Source organism: Hypomesus nipponensis, chromosome 3, assembly GCF_054491055.1.
Source record: "Hypomesus nipponensis isolate SF chromosome 3, ASM5449105v1, whole genome shotgun sequence".
NCBI classification, from domain to species: Eukaryota; Metazoa; Chordata; class Actinopteri; order Osmeriformes; family Osmeridae; genus Hypomesus; species Hypomesus nipponensis.
In genome coordinates, this window is record NC_140363.1 from 12,233,460 (window position 1) to 12,259,284 (window position 25,825).

Genomic DNA, 25,825 nt, shown 5'->3' on the forward strand with positions numbered 1-25,825 from the left:
TCAGTCATGTATTGTTTGCAGAGAGAACACCTTCCCTTTGAGTAATTTTATAATTGTATTTATTTATGCTCTAAACATACACTTTTGTAACAGAACTCACAGTATACATTTTGGGATGTATTATATTACATTTAATTTCTATTACATATATAGTACAATGATGGACCAATAACCCATGTATAACATGCAACTCCACCTGTTGGACCTGCTGAGGTGTTCCTTGCTACATCAGTAAGATTAAGTGGAAATCTACTGTATTGTAACTTAACTTAATAAAGTCTTGTAATAAAGTGAAACATAAATGAAAGAATTTTGCTCAGAATACACAGACTGATGGAATGTGGTGAATGTCATGTACTAAATGCTGAATATAATCATTGCCTCTCAGAAACGAGTCCATCTGGGGAAAAAAGTTCTCTTAAAAAATGTTTATTGTGTTGTTACTCGCCAGTACAATGTAACTCCACTTCTCCTCTAAGCCATCTGTCACACACAAGTGTCTGTTGACATGCTCCTTAACATAGATATTATGTTAGGGAAGCCTTTTAGCAAACTCCAAATAATTCCAACACATTCCCTTTCTGTGGTAGGTCAGGGCTGGCTGCAACCATTAGTGATAATGAGTGTTGAGTCCTACTTTAGAAGGTTCAGGCATATAAAGTCACCTAAAAGCTGACTAATGGAATCATACTGATGAACTGAACGCCAGAGCTTCTCCAATATTACACTCTTTTGTGGAATGTAGGCTTTGCAGTAGATTGCTACAGACGTGATGAACTTGATGTGAATCAAGATTGGGACCTAAACAATAAAATGGCTATTAAGAAGCTAAATATGTAGCGAGTTAGTGAAATTTTTTCGTAAAACTTTAGACCTGGTTTTTATACTTATGTAAGACATCTTTATATCAACATTACTCTATTACAGGCAAGGGATACCTAAGAGCATGTTCAAATAAAACCGGAGCAAAACATTTCTTGATGCCAATAAATCGGCTCCAAAACTATCGTCCCAGGCCTTTTGTCCACTGTTTTTTTTTCTTCGGTATTTCCATTCAGAGCTTGATGGTAGGCTCTGTCTTGTCCTGGGATACAAGCCTCTTCAGTGGGTTCACAGTTCATGTGGTAGCATCCAGAGTGGCCATTGTCTTTGTCATTTCACAGGTGACTCACATCACTACACTCAAGCATGCTAGATGCAGACCACTCGGAGATGCTTGCAGCATTCAAAATACATGATTTACAGCCTACTGCAAACAAATCGCTTTAAAAGATCTGTTTAATCTATTTCAAGCTGTTATTATGAGGTGTGAGAGTCGTTCAGATAGAGAGACTGAAGCAGGGTTAACATCAGTGTGTTGGAAAACTCTTCACATACTTTAGTGGCAGTAAAAGGTTTCAACTATATTATTTGTTCTTATGATACAGCATGCATATGCCTAGACTATATAATCAGATGGGAAGGTTTTAACACAGAGCAGGAAGACATTATTTACACCCACTTTTTACGCTTGGTGAATGGTGATGTAAGAACATATTTAGTCGTAGAAGTCTTCAGAGTCATCATTGTTTGTGTCAAAGGGTTGAGGGCGTAGCGCAGCTTCGATCTCTGAGTTGCTGTCATCTGATTCTCCCCAAAAAGCTGATGACAGAACAAGAATAGTTTAGAACTAAGGTAAACTAAGTACATTTAAAATTATCACATTTTATTAGTAATTTTGCCAGTGGCTTAATTTATGGCAAGCTCTTGAACCTGACACACCTGTTACTTTAAATCCTAAACCTGTAGTCCTTTGCAATTTAAAGCCTTCTCATCCATTGCTACCCTTGGCCTTAATGTACACTGTACAGACATCTTTGGCTCTGCTTGCTATGTTATGGGACCGCTTCAAAAACAACAAACGAGTTGCCAATAGTAGATGGTATATTAGTGTAAAAGACTGAGATAAGATGTAGTTATTGATTATTTTCTCATTAGAAACGGGAACTAGCCTAACCAGTCCGTGGCACAGGGTTATCATCAGCCCATAGCCTATATGATAATATCAGCTCACTATCATGCTGTCTGCCTCATCCTTGACTACAGTCCAGTAACCATATATATTCATATTTACATGCAATAGGGGTTTGATATTGTACAATTATGGTTGAATTATTATTATCTTATATGCCCAGTTCACACAACTTAACCAAACATTTCACACAGCTAACCATTATGAGGGGGTACCGGTCTACAACAGTGATATGGTAACAATCAGAGGGGGATTGACACAGTAATAATGCCGCCAACAACAGTTCTCCATTGAATCTCTCAGTACATTTTGAGTTTTCAACAATAAATTGTAACCCCCCCAAAAAGATTTACTCACCTTTTGACTGCACAGCTGGGACTTTCTGATTAATTTTTCCTTTCCTGGGAATATAAAGAATACAGACAATAAAAGTGTTTTCTTTGATACTTCCAAGTTCTATACAAGATGAACAGGCCAAAGACCAATCTAAGAAATTGTGGAAAAAGCATTTAGAGACAGTATTAAAATACTTGTATAGATTACAGGAAATGAATTAAATGATTTCTTGGAATTCAGATAAAAGTAGTGTCTTAACAACTTACACCGGAATTATAAAACGAGTTACTGACCATGGCCTTTTGGAAAGATGACCCAGGGATTATATGAATACCATGTAGATGAAGAAACCAAAGCGATCACAATTAGATTTGTGTTAGCTGTACAGAAACACCGTAAAATGCACAGCATGCACCTTTAGACCTCTTTACCAATGTTCTAGCCAAAATGTGTGCATAACACGCATGTTGTTGGGATACCTCTCCCATCTTCAAGGGGAGAGATTTGCTAGCTAAGCCCATTTTAGAGGGAGAGAACACCAAAGGAAACTACCTTGACTCCTGTTCTAATCGCGCTGAAGGACTTCCACAAGGCCCTCTTTATTTAGAAGTGGTCCAGGAACAGGGTTACTGGGTTCCCATAGCGCCAGTGATATGGCTATGTAAATGTGTGACCCCCGAAAAGGCTTTGATCTGCCTCGATGCATATGCAATAAGCCCCCGTTCCACTTTTAAAGGCCTCCTCTTCAATTTACATCATCACAGGACCTATTCAAAGGCCCACAATGTACCCCCCCATCCCATCCCCACACCAATCATCATCTCTCAGGTTATCGTATATCCATACAGAACATTTGTCTAAAAGTATTGTTCTCACCAGATGAGTAACCATATCATCATGTGTTTCTCAATCAACATCTATGTGTTATTCTCTATTCAAACCCCTGACTAGCTTGATTGCCATCCTTACAATTGTCCTGATTCATATAACCTGATTTTAGATAAGCCATGGGCTAATAAATGTCATGGTCTGTAGTCTGTGCACATGTAATACCAAATTGCATTGACTCTGATCCTATTGAAATATAGCCCTGTCACATCCCTCAACAAGTTGTGGGGAAAATAAAACTATCATTTATTACCATGACTGTTAGTAGATTACTTTGCCATAGGAGCATCAAATGACACAGGAGCCATAAACATTACAGCTTTATCTCACACACTCACCCGGTCCTACATGTTTTGCTGTATAATAATGGCAACGATGGAGGATGCATGCAAAAGGACACACAGACCACATCTGTAAACCTCTGGCACGGAAAGTGGGCAAATCAAAATAAGAGCTGGGCAAAGACAAGCAAGGTCAACACAGTGGAAACGGGGGACAACAGTACAAGGACGCAATCACAAATAATCAGCCTGTCGGTGTGCTTCTGAAAGAGCACCATGCACGTGTGTCCTACTGACACACAGCTTCTTCTGTTTGGTCGGTTTGCTTTTTATCAGGCACTTTCATTTAAAAGGTAGCTAGTGATAACCTTAAACGTGGTGTGCTTTATAGTGTGAACATTTAAAATCAACTATTCACCCCAAATGTTTTATTTGCCGTTTACTACAAGGTTGCTTTAGTCGAGAAAGGCAGGGTAAAGTGTCATTTTGCACAGATGATTATTACTAACATGGTCAAGTAGTAATTTTGGCAAGTGCAGCTATGAAGTACTTTCAAGGCAATTAAAATAGGTTTTTGCTTCACATTTTCTTTAAAAACATAAAATAATGTTCAGGGAACCAACTCTAGTTATAGTGTGAGGTAAGCCTTAAATGTAATTCTAGGCTGTGGCGGAGTATATTACCATAGCTCTAAGTTAGATGCAAGATGATGACATCCTTGGGCTCTACATCACACACAATCATTCTCATAACAAGAAGTGAACTACCTTGCTAATCCAAGGGAAACAAAGTAAGCCAGGGCAACATATCCAAAGAGCCAGAAACAAGAAAGACAATAAAGGAAAAAACAAACAGACTGAAATAATCAATACAAAACTATGTCTTTGTTTCCCCTGTCACAATAATGACTGCGGTATCAGGGAGTAAAATAGGCTTTTCTTTTCTCTTACTTTCCTCTGTATGGGAACCGTCTATCAGCTGTTCCACTTCAGATGAGGACAAGGCTGATTTCAAGACTGGGCTATTACCATAGAAAGCACAGCCTGGCGTTGACCCCTCCAATCTAATATTCCATTTCCATAAACATTTATGCCGGTTCATCTTCGGTTGAGTTTTCCCTTAATTGAGGCAATGATCTGAATATGGAAGACTGGGCCGCCCTCTGTTTGGCATGCCCCCAGCAGACGAAGGTGAATGTAATGTGAAAAATGATGCAAATTACACCTATTGAAATGTCCCCTTTGGAGCAACCTTCTCCCTCTCTGTCTCATAGCTTTTATGATTGTTTACAATATGCCATGTCCTCTTTTGAGATTGGTGCATTATTGTTTTGATCATTGTCTGTTGATCATATATTTACATTACAATGAGATTTGGGTGCAGGAGCTTATACATTTTTACCTTCATGTTAATTATTCATGCGTGTGGGTTGCTATCTATGAACAGACTAAAATAAAAATAAAATATTGAATACCTGTATTCTTAATATACTGTATATAATAGGTTCCTGTGACAAGCAAACACACTTGCTGACATTACAGCATCTAGTGTTCTTATCAGGCAGATCATAAAAAAGGTAAAAGTGGATAAAAACTTCTGTCCTGTACATGAATCATGAAAAACCAACAAAGTACAATGTTGATTCTGTATGAACAATAATGCTTACCTCGGCATTTCATACAGACTGTGCACAGATGATCGGTAAAATATGCTACCTTTATTTACCCTATCTTTTTTAAGCTCTGGGCTGCCACCCACACATAAATGCTAATAGCACAGGCACTCTAGCACAGCGGCGCTTGTCTAAAGGTAAAGGGAGACCCATCACCTCATCATCCCCATCAACTCCTACTCCCGTCCGTGCTCTGACCCACAGTAACATTGTTTAGGCTCTGTTTAGACATTTCAAACAGCCCTGGATCGTACCAGGATGTAGCACTTGGGGGGGGGGGGGGGGGGGGGGGTAGCAGCAACCCTGGGCGGCCATCATTTCCACTTGGTGCTCTCTAACATGTGAGTGCTCTCTGCTGCTCATGGAGGGGTACTGCAGCCGTGGAAAATAAAGAGCCACTGACATGCAAGCAAGCACTAGTCCATTTGCTGACAGCTGATTCGCTCATTCTGAAATGCAATGCATGCACTGATTCAACATAGAGACTAAAATCGAGACAACTTAATTCCATGCAATTTAGGACAATATATACTTCAGATTATGCATTCTAAATATTATTCAACACAATTATTCAAATAAATACACAATACTTACAAACAATATTTACAAAATAAATTACACAAAAATAATGTGCAATGCAATTCCAAGCAAAACATTTGGGAAAGAGTATGAAACTGTGTCTAGGATAACCACGGAGGCAGTGTCTCCAGTGAGGAGAGCCAGTGAACTCTCCTCTTAGCGGAAGGCTAATGATGGAGACGGAGAGGAGCCAGAACAGGAGAGTGACCTCCTCTGGCTGGTGCCTCTAAATGCTGCCTTCGCCTCCCTGTCTAGGAGTCTGCTCCAGTCTGTGTCCCAGCCCTAAACCAAGCCCTGGACCCCACTGAAGGAGTAAGAGGAGGCTCACCGACACTGCAGATAACCGCTGGATGATCCTCCCGAATCTAAGTGACGAGGTCGTGGCTAACGTGAGGGAGAAGGGCGAGAGGGGGGAATGTGTGTGCCTGGGTGAGATCGCTTTGCTGGGTAAAACAAAAGGTCCAGTCTCATGTATCTCCGTTTGACCTGCAGTCTTTATGCCAACAATATTTTTCTACATTTGATTCCACTGGCTGAACAAAAATGTCTACCTACCTACCTCCTTCTCCTCTCTACCTCCAGCTCTCCATCCATCCCTCTTCCTCCCTCTTTATCTGTGCTGTGAGAGATGCCACACACATCGCCTCCCCCTGCCTCCCCTCGACTACAGAGCGGGCCAACTTCTGATTATGACACTCTGGCAGGGAGTGATTGGGGGCAAATGCCCGTACACATCCTGTAGTCCAAGGAAAAGCCGCAAACACTAATTGTCAAGTCAAGGTTTTTGTCAAGCAGGGACGAGGCACGCCAAACACTGCACTTTGACTGATGACTGGAGAGATCTGTTGTGTTATGTGTGGAACAAAAATAAAAACTTGAGAGAAGCTCAATCTGAAATGCCTACAGTAAGAAAAAAAAGAGAGAAAGAATAAAAGAAGGAGAAAAAAAAAAGTACAATGATTCTTTCCACAAGAGGAAGCAGTGGCATGCACCCTTGGACAAAGGGGAACAAGTGGTCTTTACATGGAGTGCAGCTGCTTATTAAGACTCACTCCTTCGTGTATTATTCCTTTCATTTCCACTCAACCACGAAGTGATTTTGCTTTGGCACTTACAAAGGCAGCAAAAGATTTCTAATGGATGAATCCTTAATAAACAGTTGCAGATCTGTCTACTTCTCCTGGTGATTTATAATACAATAAACGGCAAATTCTATGAAGCATCAAGCTGAAAACACTGTGGGAGAGAAAGAGAGGGAGAGAGAGAGACGGACAGAGACAGAAAAAAGGAATATGAAAGACCCCAATTCTCTGTGAGGCCATAATAGTGAAATGAGCACATATAAATGTGTTAAGAGTATCTCTTTGCATCTTGTATAGACTGCATGTATTTAATCTGTAAAGCTTATTAAGGCCGAGTCATTGCTATGCAAAGCAGCTCCCTGTGCTTTTCTGTTGCTTTTCAGCCGAGTGCAGTGTTTGGCCAATAGGCCTGGCCCCCCGCCTCTCATTCTGCATTCATAACATGCAACATTTGCACAATGTATCTCTCAAAGGCCCCTGAATAGAGGGCCTTAATACTCATGTAAACAACTGCAAACCAATTACTTAATGAATCGGGCCCACACATAATGAGGAACGACACAAAGGGCTATAAATGCATTTTTTGCACCAAAGCCTCTGCTTTAAACTACAATCCCTCGCCTGTAGTTCAGGCTTAACTGGCAAATCATAATTATTGTCTAAGACAACAGAGGAGAAGACATTTTTGTATTTCAAGTCCAGCACAACCCCTTTTGATGTCACTCATCAGCTCACTGACAAAATAAAGCAAATAATTACCAAGCGGGAAGGACAACTAGAGAGGGAGGAGAGGCAGAAGGCGAGGATGTGTTAGAGAAAAGAAAGATACATATATAGTGAGAGAGAGGAGAGAAACACAGAGAGACCTAAAGAGAGGCAAGGGAGAAAAAGTGAAACGGGGCAGAGCATGCGGCAGTGTTATGCTTGTGTTCAAGTGCAGGCCTTTCAGACCACTTGTAGACGCAATAAAGCGCAAGAAGAGACTGTCATAAGTAGAATGCTTAAACAAGCATCCAGGAAAAAAAGAAGAAAAAGAGAACAACAGAAGACCAGGATGAGGGATGACAGTGACCAGCTCTTAACCTTCCTGTGCAACAGCTTCCTCCTACCCAGCAAGATTATTAAGAGTGTTAAGCATGCAAAACTACTCATTAGTCCCATTTGGGTTTGTGTACATGACCGGTGGCTCATCAGAGTTCACTCTTTGTCTCCTTAGGTTTTTTTTTCTTCTTTTTTCCCATCCCGGTTCGGTTTTATCACCTCAGCTCTAGACTTCCCACGTGCATTAATGACAGGGAGACTGGGCCGAAGTGAGAGTCTCTGGAGCCGAAATTGGCTCATGTTTATTAAAGAGGGGTGGTCATCGGGAGGCTAGCAGAGGCAGCCAGTACAACTTCAATGGAGCCAGGCCATTATGCCCTTCCCTGGACTAATAGGGAGACTGGGAGAGCCTGCTGGCCTGGCCAGGGAGATGTAGACTTCAGGCCCTTGTGTCAGCATGGTGCACCATAATCACATGAAATCAGAGAAGATTATTCCTCATAACGTTTACCCAACCATTACTGCTCCCTAAATGGGCTCCTGGTGAAGAGGTGCTCTGAGGACCCCGAGCCGTGCAATTGCACATCTGATGAAGTCGTGTTGATATTCAAATGTAGGAAACGGGCGTTAGCGCACTGCGGTTATTTACTGTCCGATGTTCTTTTTTCCCCTTCCAGCAGACACTTAGTGCTCTGATTTGAGCGGCTTAAATGTGATTCGAGGACTACAAATGAGCAGACGCTTCGTCGTCGCTCATACTTGAGAGTTCAGCTCCCATAACAGTTGTCTTGAATTCTCTTCTTGACTTGTATGTGTTTGCACACTTAGCACAGACCCACCAAACTAAGATTTTGGAGTTTGATTGGTTTTGTCTGGCAACTGTTTACGTGGTTTATTTCCTCTTTAAACCCGATGAACCCTGATCGAGAGGTTTTTTAGGACCTTTTGTTTTGGTGCACGAGTTAATGGGTGGCATCCCCTTGATCTTATGGAAATGAACTGGGAATTATGAGAGCGACATGCAAATGTACATCAAGCACTTTGCTGTCTGGTGGCCTATTTCCTGTGGCCCCTGTGAATAACAACAATGTTCTTACCAGGGGTAAGGGTCTTGATGTGAGGAGGGCTCAGCCCTCCCCCGGTCCTCTTCATAGCCATCGTTTCTTCCTTAAAGAGCAAACAAGACAGATGAAAATGGTGAATGTGGTGAATCTTATTAGGAGATAATCTAATGTTGGATATTCATGGTGATACAAATGGATTGGTGAAACCAAAAGCTGTGCCCTTTTGCTCTCTTTCAAACAGGCTACTGACATGAGAAATGTGGTCTTTGTTAAAAGGCTTTCTTTATGGGATGGTTTGACATATGGCCAGTGTTGACCAATGGTTAGGCTTCAGTAGCTAGCTGGCCATCTGACTGGCTGAAGGGGTGGTGGTGTCTCTCCCTACCTGACAGACCCCCCCCCTCCTCCTCCTCGTCTCCTCCAGAGCTTTTCAACTTCTCCTGTGTAGCCGATTGTTTAAGCAGCTGATATGCTTTTGTCTCTGTTCACAAAAAAAGAAACGCACACACACACACACACACACACACACACACACACAAAATTGGCCAGTCAAATATTTGCTTAAGACCCAGGTTTCCAACTTTCAGAGGCTCTCTATTTGATGAAACAACACGCTCTGGTGGCTCAGTCTTTGGGTCTTGGGATGGACAGAGTGGGTGACAACATCACTAAGCTGTTGATTTAAGCCTTGGGTCTACACCAGCAGAGGGGACCAACAGTTTCCACCAGACTATAATCACCTACAGACATTATCTGGGTATCGCGTTGGCTAGCACCCCTACTAGGACGACAGTGATTGATTTTCTGTCGTAAAAGCACTTGTCGGGACCTTTCCTACACTGTGGAGTAGGTATCAGGTTTGAGGACTAACACACAGACCGGGGGAGAAATCAATAGAACAGATGTAGATAGCGTAAATGGACAGTTGTGTGAAGGGGGCAATGCTGTCCTCACGCGCATACAGTGGTCTATCAAAATCCATATCTGGTGGTACAAAGGACTGGGTAATGTTTGATTATTCTCCAAAATGTAAATGTAACAACAAGAAAAGATGGGAAACATGAAATAAGTAACGAGCCTGTTATGGTTGATGTTGCTTCGATCAGACCCATTTTGGTTTAAAAAAAAATCCCCCCTCGTTGTATGCCACTCATTAAAACCTATATAAAATGTTTCTGTAAATCCATCCATTTAACTGGTTTTGATTAAAGGGCTTTTTTTTGCGAGTGTTGATCTATTAAAAGCATGTCACAGTGGGCTTCTAGGCACACACATGTAACTAATTACTAGGAGTTCCTATCTCCAGTATGTGCTAACAGAGATATATATCACTTGCTGAAGTTCCCAGCTTCAGTCCCGTTTCCAGGACCTTGTTTTCATAGCTCCTTCAGTGTTTCCCTTTTGATTAGTAGCGAAGCGAGGCCAGACTCATTTTTGTTGTCGTGCAGCACCTAGGGGGATGCTACTACATCAAAAGCCCAGTATGAAACACGATTCGCCAAGTTTAATAATGTATCGTTTTACATTTGTGAGCTGTGGTAGTCTGGACTGGCTACCCTGGGTGCTTTCAGGATGCCTTCACATCTAGTCTTTTCAAGTCCACCTCGCCGGAGCATTGTTTAGAAGATAATGAGAGCCAATGACAGATCTCTCTCTGTACCCCCGGTATCCTTACAATTAAACCGGGCCCCCGCATTATAACGGGGGGCCCCCCTGCAAATAATCAATTTCTCCCTTGTCCTCTGACTTGCTGAAAACATGCCAGTGTTTTACTCCAGGATAATTAGAGGAACTAGCGCGGCTCTTCAGGTGGGACTCTGACCCTGCGCTCACCTTGATCATCCTAGCCGGGCCATCCATTTAAAAGAACCCATTATCGGCTGCCCGTGGGAGGAAAACAAACGACACACAAGAAGTGTGAATGCCAGGCCTTGGTGCTGCCTTTTTACCTCTAATAGGAATACTTTCCACAGGGCTTTCGTCCTGGCTGTCCTCTTCACCACTTTGTACTCCTGTAAGAAAAGAGAAGCCCACAGTGAGGCTCAGAGCCAGGAGGGGAAGGCTGGAAAGGGGGAGGGGGTAGAGAGGGTGGGGGCTCACATGGGCTTTCTTCCTCTCTGAATAGAGGGCCCTATGAAGACTGGGGTGGTGGGGGATTCAGGGGGGAGAAAGAAGGCCCAAGGGGAAAGTGATTTCTTTCATGATAGAGGGGGCAAATTTGGTTTCTGCGCGGCGATTTGCTCATACCTCCAGAAAAATTGCTACTCCCAAGAACGAGTTGATGTCACCACCTATCACAGCAAAATTACTTACCTGCCCCCTTCTGGACAATTGGGTAGACTAGCTACATTGTCGCTGTCATAGTCCTAGTGTGAAAACATATCCTGAAGAAAACATTTCCCCCTTTGTGTGCTTAAACAGCTTAAAGCTTATATGAAGTAGCTTTGCCATCTTAGCTGTGGATCCACACTGGGAGATCTTGGGGGTACATACTGCCTTGATACCTCTCTCATGTATAGTCTCCCTGTCTTTCCCAGCATCACCGCACCCTACAAGCTGGAGTCTGCTATAATTTCTCTTCACCTGACGATGTGATAGACAAGACAAATAGGGGGTGGGGGGGATATGACCTTGTATCATGTCGGCATTCCGATGCTCCTGGGCTGGCCCCACGGTTTGCGCCTTTCCACTGTCATCCAGGAGGGAAGGCAGGCCGCAGGAAGATGACTCGCTCTTCTCCGTAGGGCCCTCCTCATCCTCACTTGACCGGGAGAGAAGTGTCCTCAGCAACACTTTGGCCTGTGTGCGAGCACAAATTAAAACCACTGTCTAATTAATCCATATTGTGAAAGGAGCGTCAAATTGAACTCGTAGAGATTAGGTAAGTCATTTACCCTAGCCCTGGCTGCTCTACAGAGCGCAGCACGCTTCAAACGCTTGGCAGGGGGAAAAAAGTTACTTCAAATTCTCATTTAACCAAGAGATTAATTCTCTCACTCACTCTCTTTCTCTCAAATGTTTTTTTTTTCTCTCCTTCTTTCCCTCTATTTCACACACACACAAAAAACCCTGGCTCTCTCACTCTTCTCATGCATGAGATTAGACAAGCGTCTAAAGAATGCAATCATCCTGGCGTTAATGTGCAACACGTTGGCTGCTATCTCCTGTGTGAGAGGATTGAGAGGAATCTGCCTCTCTGCCTCCCTCTCCACTCCTTAATCTCGGGGGAGATGAGGATACACAATTAAGAAGAGCTGTGGTGTGTGATGAGAAGCAGGGAGATCCCTCCACACACAGACACCTCCCACACACGCTCCCCCCCCACACACACACACACACACACTCTCTCCACATATCAAACCCAGCCATCGTCATCTGAGAGCTAGGCCTCTGTCTCTCTTCCTTGCTCTCCTGTCATCAAAGCCCTTCTCTCAGCCTCAGATGGCTGTTAGCAACTTTTAATGAGGACTAATATGAAGGGGCTGATCAGGAAGATTTAAGAAACACACATTAACTTTAAGTGTGTGGTACAATGTGAGTTGTTATCAGCAGGTCACTGGAAAGAGATTGACAGTGTGTATGTGCTTTCATGTCACCAGAGAGGAAAGGGACTGAAAACAAACATGAATCTGATCTCCTGGGTCTTAGTATGGAGCAAAAAACTGTCTGGATCCTTGTTTCTGATAGGGCTTTCAAACACAGTATATGCTATACTATAGTAAAATGTCCCATGGTCCAGAGTGCTCTCACAGACACTGTCTTTTAAATATCAATGAACGCGACTGTTGGTACTTGAATATTCAAAGGGCCTCTTTGAGAGCGTGCATGCGAGCTGCATGCTCCTGTTTGTCACCGAGTGGCTGGAGCTGTGCCGCAAGACGTGAATGGAAACCCTGTTTGCTCTTGTGTGTGTGTGTGTGACAACGATGGAGAATACACTGTTATGAGGCAGAGAGAGAGTAAAGAGGAGAGAGAGAGGTAAAGAAAAGGAGAGAGAAACTGAAATAGAGAGAGGGAGAGGTTACACTCAAGCTCTTCCTGATGTACTTGGACACGATGATCAGGATGGCGGCACCTCTCGTCCCTTTGTCGGTTCATATTTTCAAGAGCCTCTACAACCTCTCTCTACCTCTCTCACTTGCGTCAGGGATGTCGTGGTCACATCTCCCAGCCACATGAAGCACAGCTAAAACGCTAGCAGGCCTTTTCAGAAAATTGCATCGAGGTATAATGCAGATTAGCTATTGGGGGAGAAATAAATAAATAAGCCTCCTTTATTGTAAGGAGCACATACTTTGGGCCCTCCATTGATTGTTAATAGATGGACTGATATTGTATGTTTTCAAATTCGATTTTTAATGTGGTTGCATGCAACCCTTTTTAAAATGGACCTGGACACAAAGGCAACGAGATAGGATGGAAGATTGGTTTCAATAGGGGACCTTACTCTTTCCATCACCTTTGGGGCGTAAGTGGGCCATGTGAATATTCACTGTAATTTCCTCCCCAGTTTAATTGGGCATACTCTGCAGCAAGGTCAATGAGGAGGGAATTTCAAAGACTCCTGCCGCTGTTGTGAAGAAGGTCTAAATGGCTTCCTCATTCACGCAGGCCTGGGCCACGGCAATACTCCAGCTAATAACAAATTAAATGCCTGTGTTTTTCAGGAGAATAAGCCATGGGATGAAAGGAGCTGGGGCAGAGCCTGTTATTTACAATTAATGCCTGGGTCAATGTTTCCCTTTGGTCAAGGTCAGCTCATGGAGTAATCTGATGAGTAAGCAAAGATCCACACCTCAAAGTGTAGACAAAGAGAAAGAGAGTGCCTCTGGGTAATAACTACTCCCTTCTGAATGGTTGTAATTATTGACCTAGTGTATCATGAAGAGAAAAGGTCCCCCTTTAATTGAACGGAACAGTTTACGCAAAACTGTCGCCCTACAATCCTCCGAGAAAGGCAATCCTCTACAGCAAAAGTGAAGCAAAAAAAGGATTGCATAAATTTAGAGTGAACTATCCCTTTAAAAAGAACGAGCCCCTCCAGTGTGGGTGCATGTGGAGGTGGGGTGCTAGTCTACCTGGTGGCTGTAGGAGGCGTGGTGCGGCAGCAGCACTGGGGTGAACAGCTGGACCAGGCGTTCTGTGCTGAGCACACGCTGGTCCTTGAGCAGGAGGGCGTGCTTGAACCAGCGATCCCACAGTGGAGCAGCATCATGGGGGAGACTGGAGCTGAGGGAGGGAGGGAGGCAGGCAGGCAGGCAGGCAGGCAGGCAGGCAGGCAGGCAGGCAGGCAGGGAGGGAGGGAGGGAGGGAGGGAGGGAGGGAGGGAGGGAGGGAGGGAGGGAGGGAGGGAGGGAGGGAGGGAGGGAGGGAGGGAGGGAGGGAGGGAGGGAGGGAGGGAGGGAGGGAGGGAGGGAGGGAGGGAGGGAGGGAGGGAGGGAGGGAGGGAGGGAGGGAGGGAGGGAGGGAGGGAGGGAGGGAGGGAGGGAGGGAGGGAGGGAGGGAGGGAGGGAGGGAGGGAGGGAGGGGCCCAACCATGAGAGAAAGATGGAGAGGCGGGATGAATGGAAGGTGTACAGTACACACTGAATTTAAGAAATGTTTTTCTCATTCCTTTGAAGGTAGAGTGAAAGGTTTTCAAATGGAAGTGAAATACAATGAAAAAATGAAAAAAAACATCTACTTCAAAATTAATTTGAACTGTAAGTATGAACTGTGGTCACACATTCTAACATTTTGCAGAGGTGCTTTGATGCAAAAAAATACATACTTGATGCATAGTTATTGAATTGAATTGTTGGAGTTTACAGTGAGTAAGAACTCCTTTCATTCAAGAAAAAGAAAACATGGAACTTATTTAACAAAAGAGAACCCAAGGATACAGCAAAAAGGTGAAACAACCAATAGGCTCCTCAGTGAGCCAGTGGGGTATAAATGACATCTTAGAATGGTTTTCTTTAGTCTGAGAACACGCTAGAGGAAAAGGTCTCCCAAAAATCAATGAAGTATTGAGGCAGAGCAGAGCTTTGGCTCAAAGTGTGCCTACTCATTATCAAAAGAAATGGAAGTCACAGATAGGGGCATTTAATTTGCTCATGACATTCACACAGCTAGCAACACCACTGAAGGTTTGCAGAATGACCTTTACATTTTGTGAAGGACTGTGACACGAACATAGCCATTCCATTCAATCTCCCCGAGTGTATGCCCCTTTGCCAGTGTTTGCCAGTGTTCTCTAGTCAAACTGTCAAGAAAGAAAAAAAAAAAACATCTAATCTACTCTTTGTCTGAAAAGTGGAATTCATCTTTAATAATGTGTACACTTTTTATTTGGAATGGAGAGATTGGTCTATTGAACTCTGTCACTGGTAGAGCGCTGATATCTCGGTTTTGAATGACTCTGTTACCGTTCCCATTTATGACAAGAGCAGGAGTTGGCCATTTCTATGTGTGCACACTTCACATACACACACCTACACACTTACACACACGCCTTCCATCTTAAATGCTCAAATATCTTGAAAACTTAAACAAATACAACTAATGTCTGTGAAAAAAGGCTATACTTTTAACAGACAGTTGATACATAGACAGGCCTACTGTATGAAATAACGTCCATGAAATCAAAATAAAAAATAACGCCCATGAAATCAAATCACCTCTTTCCTGGTCAGTATTACAAACAGAACACATAACATCAGCACCTTCCCACCCCCCCATCCACCTACACCCAAACCCTCAATTCAAAACGCCTGACATCAAACAGTCTCATCTTGGATGGTGCCTTCACAGAAATCCTTCCTTACCTTATGTGCCAGGCTTCTGCGTTGGAGCCATGAGCTCTAACTATCTCCTCCGGTAACAGGCAGCCCTTTGACGTGCTGCATGACAACCTCTGAAGCTGATGAAGGACGACAGCTCCACATGCTTCAAGGTCCTCTCCATTCAAGCCCGCTGCCCTGGTGTTACAGAGGCTGCCCAATATATAGAGAGCAGTGAGCTATCACCGCCAGGGTGCCTGGGGCTCAGCCCTGCAGGTCAGGGGTGTGGGGGGCACACACACACACACACACACACAGGCGCATACACACTCGGGCATGCAACACACACCCACGCGTCGCATGCACACAAACACACACAAGCACACACACACACACAAACGCTCAGCAGTTGGAATCTCACACACAATCACTTAATGTACAGTACACAAACACAAGCTCTGAGAGCCTATATGTGAGAGTCTCACATTTAAGCTACAGTACACATATAACCCATTTACAGTCCAAGGTCACAGCAGGGGGTCCCCCCAGAGTCTTGCTTTAGGTGGCATCCTTTAGCCTGCCCCTTTTATGCTCCAATTGTTTTGAAGGATAATTGGACAAGAGGCAGTAGCTTCTTTAAAGCCATTCAGATTCTATCACATTTGTTTCCTAATCATTTCTTTTCTGATGACAACTCTGAGTAAACTACAATGGCCGCTTCCTACATTCACTGCTTCTCCCTGACATCCAATAGTCCCGGCACATCATTCAGCTGCTTAATGTGGTTACTATGACACTCCAGTGTGTTTGAAAACCCCTTGGAAACCAAGATGTGTCTGTGAGAGTGTGGTTGGGAGCCAAATGATGACACTTGATATAAAGTGAAAGCCCTTGGCGGTAGGACAATACATTTCCTTCCAAATCCACCAACACTACTTGATGGTAATAGAATACAATTGCAACAAAACTCGGGCTAAAACTAATATACATTTTGATTAGGCTAATTATGAGCAACAGTTCACCTGATCAGCATGTTGCGTTTCCTCTCTCCAAGTGTCGAGACTGAGTAGATATTAGTTTGCTCCCCACGGAGCCGTCCTTCAATGCTCTCCAACAGATGAAAGAGTCCTTCCAGGGAGAGCCTGAAAAAACACAATGCTACAGCATTAGAGACTCAAAGAGAAAGAAAATGGCTGAGACGAGCAGATCGATATTTGTCGTAGTCCTTCCAGGTCATTTGATTCCACTGGGGTCCTCAAGGTCTGTTCCTGAAGTCAGACCACAACAGTGATGTGGTCACAGCTAGGGCCACAACCTTTCAATTAACTGTCCATTTATATGGAGTGATGGACTCCTTGGTAAATTGTGTATGAGCTGTGAATGGGGTACAATGAGGTCCAAAAAAAAAGATGTCTTTAAAAGAAGACCTTCATATAAAAATGTATTCATTCCACCAGCTTCAAGGACAAACAAAATTCTCAACCCCTTAACCAAAAGAAATCCCCAAGACGATATTTTTATGGTTTTTGGTGGGAGATTTTCACTTTAATCTGGTTCTGTAAGGAGTGCGTACCAAAAATAAGTGATGGATGCCTAATGCATGTGGATTTTAGAAATCCATTTCTTTCTGGAGCATTAAGCTCTGGGTGGCCTTCATTGAATTCCCCAGAAAGGCCCAGTTGAGATCCTGAGCCCCCCAAACATAAAAGGGGCAAAAAGAATTTATGACAATCCATAATGGGTTTCAGGGTTAAGGGTCAGCAAACAATTGCTCCTTCTCTTTTGCAGGTTGTTTCCTGGTAACATTCTGATTAAGCTGGAAGCTTGAATTATATCCATGACATTCTGTAGTGCACAATCCATCTGGGCTAAGTCCTCTTCAATACAACTGAAGTAGCATGGGCAAAAGCTCTGCGTTCGCCACCCCCCTCCCGAAAGCGTGGGCCTTGAAATAGTCATCATCTTTCTCTCCACTTTATTTGTCAGTGCTCTTCAAAGGGGGACCTTTGGGGGGGGGAATTTGTTGTGTATGTCACAGACCTTTGTATTGTTGTAGGGATTCGCTGTAAGGTCTCCAACCTCACTTTTCGTGTTGCGGTAAATGTGAGAGTGAAAGAGTGTGAGAGAGAGAAGGTGTGTGAGAGAGAGTAGCCACATCTCGATATCATTAGCAGTGTATAGATTGCGAGCAAGGACCAGGTCAGCCTCTTTGGCAATATTACACCAAAACCATGTTCAATGGAGCCTTCTGGGTGATTTCCCACATGTAATAGTCTCACAGGAATGATTGGTGTCAGGGCATTTCATCACACACAATATATACCAAGGGTACTGGGAAAATATACTGTATCACAGATCTAAAAGCTCATTGCAGGGGCTGGGTGGAGAAAAACTCTTATTTAAGGATACCTGTGGTTGTTTTCAGGGTGCAACACCCTTCTTAAAGAAAATAATGTATAACCTTATCATTTCAAGATATTATGACAAAGTAAGGAAATATTCTTTTCAGCTGTTTTCAGAAGCACAGGGAGATAAACGCTTCTATATTAATAGGAATAGTAATTATATAATCCACAACCAATTCAAAATTATTATCAGCCAAAAGTATGGTGTAGCCTCCATCGTTGATGGTGAATATAAGTTATTCATGGGGCTATTCATGACAACAGGCCTAACCGCCATACATTAAACAAGGCTATGCAGTATATAACACACCCTTGTTAGTCTTTACAGTATGTGAAAAAATGTTGGGCAGCCACACTTTATGGGGAAAAACTAAATCCTTGTTTGAGAGAGAAACACTATGGGCCCATTATTATGAACACTAAAGAAACCTGGGGGTTGTTGCTGTCCTTCACTCCCTCACCCTGACACACTGCAAGGAAAATATAATGGGATAATCTAATGAATTGCCCTGGCTTCTTTGCCCAGCTTGTGAGCTAAATGGGAAGAGTGATATAAACTCTAACCTTGACGTTAGAGAGGCTGGGAGACTTTGGCTTTAGATAAAAGTCTTAGTTTTCTCCTCATACACAGGGCTCTGTGTTAACAATACCAGCACAATCCTCACCACACCCATTCTCCCTGTTGTCTGTCATGGGGTCATAGTGGGTAAGAGCAAAGTATGTCTTACAAACGGACACATCTATCTCAAGGTGAAAAAACTACAATCTAGACAGCCATCAGACCTGTCACCAACAAAATCTTATTTGGTAAAAAAAAAAAAAAAAGAACATTGCAAAAACCATGAGAAATATAGAGAGCAGAATGTTTATCTTTTAGCTTATTACAAGTATCTGGAACAAATCAAGCACACTATGCCTGCTCACGGACTGAAATGAGAGGGTGAAAATCTGTATTGTATACTCAGTTCATGACTGTTACTTTGTATCCATGTTCTGGCAAATTCACATTCTGTACAATCCAAACCACAAAACAATGGGGTCCTCAACACCAAGGCCATCATGCATTGGATTTGTTGCTGTACTTTAAGTGCTGTCCACATGCCCACCCTCCAGAACACTCTATTCAGCCACAAATTTGCTCCTCCAAGGAGACTTCCTGAGGTCTCTCAAGCAGAAAATTGCTCCGTTACAGCATTATCTTGGATTATGGCAATAATGTCTGCCATGGGTCTCGAGCCCTCCCTACAAAGTGGACTGTTGCCACAGCTGAGCAGAACTAAGAGCGAGGTTGTGTGGAGCGTGACTCCCGTGATCCTCTCTGTCAGCCGCAGATGTGGCACAGGGGGTGGGTGTGTGAGAGGGGGAGCGTGGGTGCTTGTAGCATTATCACACAAGGCCAACTTCAGGATGGCTGACCATCTGAGTTTTAGTCCTACTGCAGCTAGATATTAGCTGTAATATTATTTTTGTTTGCATAACTCAACAATAAACATATGAATGTAGGTAGAATTTGACACACAAGGCAGCAAATGTCTTTTTAAAGAGTTCACACTTAAAACTGTATAGGAGACAGCCTACCTTCCTGAGGATGTTTCTAGAGATGTGGATCCACTACTTGATTGGGGTATAGTCTTTCTGTCTGCAGTGTGGAGTGATTCCAGACTGTGTAAACTGGTGCTGTGGTGCTCGCTTTCCACAGGCAAACTGCTCTTCTCAGCTAGGCCCGATGATCCTTTAGTCCTCCTGGTAGGAGGGACGTCTGGGTGGTGGGGCCCACCCTTGGATACCTCAGCCAGCTCAGACTCAGTGAGGGAGATGGAGAGGTCACTTCCACTGGTCACTGAGAGCTCCACGCTGGAACTGGGGATGCTCACGCTCACACTTCTCTCTGTAAAACAAACGGTAAAAAATGATTTGAGTTACTGTGCGACAGATTGGAAATCTTCTTTGGAATTAAAGTTCTCAAAACCACATAAAAACAATTTCAAAAACTTAAAAACACAGTACACTAACCACAGCCCAGGATCGGGAACAGTACAACATCATATCAAACCTGGCTCATCTTGAGATTCTTTTCTAAAATCGGGTCCATGTGTTGATTTCAGGAGGCCATTCTCCCCACACTCCGTTATGACATTGTGATGGGCAGCCTCTCTGGAGCGACTGCACTCTGCAGATGAATTCCTCTCACACGCAGGACCTGCACCGCTCGGAGACAGACTATTCTTCAAGGGCCTCGTCAAGGTTGCTGGATGTGACAGAGGTTGTTGATCAGCACAACAAGGCACGCTGGTGCCGGCTGTGAAGGAACAGACCGATGCAACTGCCGCCGTCATCCTTTCATGTTTGTCACTCAAATGACATCCGTCGGGGGAATCGTTTGAGCCTGAAATGTCATCTGATAAATGCGCTGGGCTGTCGGCGGTTGCCTCTCCGGAAACTTTGGAGTCCTTCAAAAGGCCACTTGGCGGGCGTTCGGAAGAGCACAGACGACGATTGGGCGAAGGATGCAGTGCTTGGCGTGAGTGTACACTTGTGGTGGCATCTTCAGCTGCAGTCACTCCGGAGGTCTGGCGACCCATGAATACTGCGGCTGGATTGTATAAATCCTTAGCCAGGCGAGACAGAGATTCACCCTTCTCATGTGTTTGTAAAAAAGCTGCCTGGAAAAATAAATATAGCAAAATATGAAACACGGACGTGAATCATAAACAATGCTACGCATTTTATTGTCAAGTCCCCTTGGTATAGCTTACAAGTTTGTTGTATAAACAGCAATTGTGTACTACATTAACAAAGCTCTTACATTGATCCTTCTCGATACAAAAATGATTTTAGAGCAATGAGATCTATGTTAACAATGGTTTGTACACTTCAATGTATCCCACATGCTAACAAAATATTCCACTAAATGTTCTGTTGATGGATGGGAAATGACCTAAGCAGTGAATCCATACTCTAGTTTTCACTTTAAGTTTTAGTTTCATAAGGATATTACATTTATACGTGTTTTTGTCAGCAGTACAGTCAAGTACGACCCTCACAAATGAGGTCACAAAATATTTTATCTGAATGAACTTTATTCTGGAGTGTTTTCAAAAGTCTCACTTCGTACTGTTGGAATGCTGACAGTTCATTGGGGCAAGGTCAGAATTGTTTTCAAATCATCTTTCAGAAAATTGTTGCGCGATCAATGTATTAACTTTTAATCTTATTAGCAATCCTTTACGACAGTTGTGATTCATGTCTGCAATGGCACTGTTAGGGGGAGGGAAGAAAAAAAACCTTCCCCCAAACATAATAACAAAAAGCATGGCTTCTGTTTCTTTTCTGATAAGAGTCTTAAATACCAAACAGTTAGCTGCTTAATAACATTCACTGTAAACCATGCTGCCCGCCCAGCAGATCCACAAAGTAGGTAAAAAAGAGGAAAAGTTAATTTCTTGGCTGAGTGATTCCATCGGTAGCTGCAGGGCAAAGTAGAAAGTGTTTCACTAAAGTAGCAATTGATTCTTCTATCAATCTGCGGCACGCGCGTGCTCTTCCAAGGAATGTATTAAATATGAAAATCATATCCCGTTATCATCTGTCTCCAGCTTTCAGGCCGGTAAGCTTCCCTTAATGAATGCTGCAGCCTGAGGGACATGCACACTGCCAGCAATGGCTTGTATGCATAATGGAGTGACGGTACCATTTTGCTCATTACAATATCGCCAAGCTGAGGGGGGTTTTGCACACAGTCACAAGTGACTGCTCTAGACAGCATGCTCCAAGTTATTATGAGATGTCTTAGACATTTCATCTAAAAGAGCTTTAACTGCTTTAAGTGAAGGGAGAGGCAGCTATGGGCTTGAACTACACCGTTTGTACAGATGCACCAGACAGGATTAGGCAGCTGTGCTTTCACAGATACACAGTTTAAACGTAGACCCCTCCACAGATTTCCTTTGCATAATGTCTACTTTTCTTTGTTGTTCTAAACTGTGGAAAACTCAGTTTGATAGTTGAGATTTGCATTATACTTGTATACATAACAAAAAAGAAATTCAACATTATAAAGGCATACAAGTACTTATTTTCCATGACTGACCCAAATGTAATTTGTCAAGCCATATTCTACCAAAGAGCTATATATGTATAGATAGGTTTTCTTGATATCAACACAGTTGGTCAGGTATTAGTGCACTCTCAAACAATAATCACACTGTGAATAGGGAATAACAAAAAGTAGACAAAGAAACACCGCAATAGCTATAAGAAAAAGCAAGGCTTTGTGTTTGTGAAGAAACACTGGGTTGGAATGTGTTTTACTAATTAAGAGTGACATTTCAAGATGTCACTTATTACCTTATTTTCTTCATCACTTCGCTGTTCTTTCTTTTTCCTTAGAGCCATACATTTGGTAATTTGATTGAAGAATTCAAGCTGGGAAAACAACAACAATACATTACTAATCTAAAAACAAATGAACCACAAGTAATATGCAGTATGATATACTTATAATGAAATACAATTCCCATGCTACTACAACAATTGCTTTCCAATACTGGTACCATAATAGACTAGGCTAATTGACATGTCTCACAGGTCATTTACATAATCTAGACATGTGTAAACACTAACGGTTTCTTTAAAACATTAATACTGCGTTAAACATGATCTGCAAACATGAGGGAGGAAATACAAAAGTGTCCAAAACGTTTGCGTCAGTCACCACGGGTATTCCCCAGTGAGTGTCCTCTACACTGGCTGCCAACACTCTTAATCAATTATCTGAGTAGCCAGACTGACTGCTCTAATCCCAACTGCAATTAAACAGTCTAATGGTGCAGTTAAGGGCAAGGGATTAAGTCAAACAGCCAAGGCCTTTTCTTCATAACAATACCAATTTCCACATAAAAAGGCTTCTGTTAATCAAAAATGCTAAACACACTCGTTATCTATTTGCACCGATTTTCCAGTGGGAGATAAAGTCAGTGTTACTAATGATTATAATCATTAGAAAATAACTGTACGGTATGTGTCAATAAAGATCAACTATTTCAATAGACCCTTAAATAAACAGATGGCATCCTATTTACCATAGTATACAATACACAGAGAATTATTATAGGGTGTTCAGATTATTTTAAATAATCGAACTAGGGTTACAAAAGTCTGTCATACATGAAAGGCACATCCATACTTTTAGGATGTTGATATTCATCTAGAGGATAAAACAAAAAATCACATTAGCTTACCTTGAGAAAGAAAATTATAAACAATAAATGACATGACAACAAATGTCTGATTCATTAAGCATGTAGAGGAAACAAAGCAACTGCTGGGGGAGGGGGGATAAACCTCTGGGGTACTTCAGTGTCTCAATATTGGGCAATTAATTTAGCGAGTTATAATTAACCAATTTTGTTAATTTGATATTAAGCTGTTGAGCACTGTCGTTGAGTTTTAAGTGATAATCTGACTCTCTCATTGTTTTCTCTCTTGCTCATTTGCTTGCAGTGATAAATTGCAGTGTTCAAGTGTTTACTATTGTTACATCAAGCGAATGAGAGGAAATATCCCTACAGTGTGACAATTAGAGCATAATACTACTATTGAGAATAAGGATGCTACATGAAGGCCTATCATATTTTCTAAAGCGTTTCCTATTGCTGGAACGGTGAAGAGTCAACACATTACTAAACAGAACACTGCCACAGGTTTCTGCTACAGTTTTTTATGATGATTCTAACTGCAGCACGACTAGGGTTTGTAAAAGACAATAAATCATGTTGAAAATGTGTAACAAACTTGACGCTACAGTAAAAGATGGGGGGTGTCATTTTGGTGTTGCAGGTACCTTGTGTTGATGCAGGGAGCTATGGTCATGATGCTGGTCCTTCATACTGGTCTCAATGCGCTCCACATCTCTCAGTAACTCCAGGTTCCTCACTTTCGCTTGCCTCTCTCTTTCACAGATTTCCTTGAGATGACCATGTAGTTTGGCACACTTTAACTGAGAGCTAAGGGAAATTAAAGTATGCCATTAAAATGCATTTACTCAAATGAAGACAAGACTAGCCCATCACTTTTAATTGAGACACAATCCTAAATAAAGACATAAAAACACATTAACACAATGTAATCCAATTGTTTCATGAGCAAAGTCTAATGTTATTAAATTTTAGTATTTTGATAGTGTACCACTGCAGACTGTGTCTGGTACTGGAAAACTTACATTCGCTTATCAGATCTAGAATAGGTAAACAACTCTCTCTCCAACTCCAGTCTCCTCTTCTCCCTGCAAGAATTTTGAGGATAATTTTCACCAGGCATCTCAATTCAATTTAGCAAGATTACAATTCTATAGTTGTTTCACAGTTCTACAATATATGAAAGTCTATATTTTTAAATGAATATGTTTAGTGGTAAAGTGGAAACTTTGTCTGCAGAATAAGAGGTCATAAGTTTGAATCCCCCTTTGTAAGTCGCTTTGGGAAAACGTCAGCCAAATGAACACATTATCTAAAATAATACTAAACGGGTATAATAACTAAACAATTCATTGTATAGGGACAGTATATTGGCTACGGGGATAGTTTGAGAAATAGGCAACTGACGTTAACGTGCAAAGAAGCTAGGCTAGGCTTCCACTTTTACTAGAGCTAACTAGCTAGCATCGCTACTGTAGTACCCAACACCGCGTTCCGATATACAGCAAGCTCTAACTTACTTACATTAGCAGGCTGAATAAACAGCAAATCAACAACTAAGCAACCGTAAGTTAACAACACAGAGGCTATTGCTGTTGTATGTCTTGCGTAGCTGCCATATGCTATCTGACAAGAACATATTGACACAGTTCTGCAATCAAACTAGCTGGCTAGCTAACTAGCCATTGGCTAGCCTAAGCGTCATCAGCCAACAGCTGAGTAGCAGACCTCTTCTTCTGGCAGTCACTCACTATAGATCGTGGTTTTATAACAGGCCTTCTAATACAGCAGAAAGGGAACAACTTTACTTACCTTTTGTGCATGCTTTGTTGAATAGCTCCTATTCTTTCAAAATACAGGCCATCACAAAAAGCCATGGCTGCCCTCCTTGTGGTTATTCTGTGTAGATGGGTATTTAAAAGACCCGGCGAAAAGCTTGCGCTCCTTAAACGTGTTTGCGTTGGTTGCCATGATCACCAGTTCACATAACCCCCTTGTGGTAAACAGTGGGGCGAGGGGGAAATAACGCAATAAACTAAAACCTTCAATGATGGTGCACATAACATCTTCTCTTCTTCTTTGTCAACTTGCACATAACGCACAATAGAAGTGACCTCCCTAGAAACCACGTATTTATAAATGGCATGCCCATGCAGGTGCATTACATTTTATTAAAGTATAATTCTGAAAGACAGGGTGTTGTCTGTTAAGACTGAGATATGTGGGGACCGTTAGAGAAACTTTACAGGACAATACAATGTCTTTGTACGCTTTGGACAGTAATTGTTAGTAGCCAGCATTTGACACCTTTACAGAACAAAAACATGAGCTGTTTCAGTTACAAATGCTTATTTTAGTAGCCTACTAACAACACCGCACAGGGTATGGTAACTTCCACAAATACAATTCAAGTTTAAACGCAATGTAAAGATTGTAGATTACAAGATATAGCACAAAACACAGTTCAAATGACTGGCTTTATTTATTTGTGAGAGAATGAACTGAGCCTT

At 42.5% G+C, this 25,825-nt stretch overlaps 1 protein-coding gene across 1 annotated transcript; it reads right to left on the reverse strand.

The window, feature by feature from the left end:
* Positions 1-413: 413 nt before the first annotated feature.
* Positions 414-25,299, reverse strand: kiz (kizuna centrosomal protein). The gene is made up of 15 exons (XM_084676438.1): positions 25,128-25,299; positions 24,341-24,403; positions 23,963-24,125; positions 22,468-22,545; positions 20,174-20,783; positions 19,699-20,008; positions 16,738-16,857; positions 15,761-15,928; positions 14,033-14,183; positions 11,585-11,753; positions 10,904-10,966; positions 9,340-9,435; positions 8,988-9,057; positions 2,369-2,412; positions 414-1,641 (listed from the first exon to the last, which is right to left on the reverse strand). The coding sequence occupies exons 1-15, from the start codon at positions 25,190-25,192 to the stop codon at positions 1,538-1,540; spliced, it is 2,274 nt and encodes a 757-aa protein (XP_084532564.1). The 5' UTR covers positions 25,193-25,299; the 3' UTR covers positions 414-1,537.
* Between the last annotated feature and the right edge of the window lie 526 nt (positions 25,300-25,825).

Bases quoted from the DNA above. Each gene is read 5' to 3' on its own strand.
- kiz (XM_084676438.1), bottom strand. From the start codon at position 25,192: ATGGCTTTTTGTGATGGCCTGTATTTTGAAAGAATAGGAGCTATTCAA. The intron at 24,126-24,340 runs GTAAGTTTTCCA...AATTTCCCTTAG, and splicing joins TCTAGATCTGATAAGCGAAT to CTCTCAGTTAAAGTGTGCCA. The intron at 22,546-23,962 runs GTACCTGCAACA...TTGTTTTCCCAG, and splicing joins GCTCCCTGCATCAACACAAG to CTTGAATTCTTCAATCAAAT.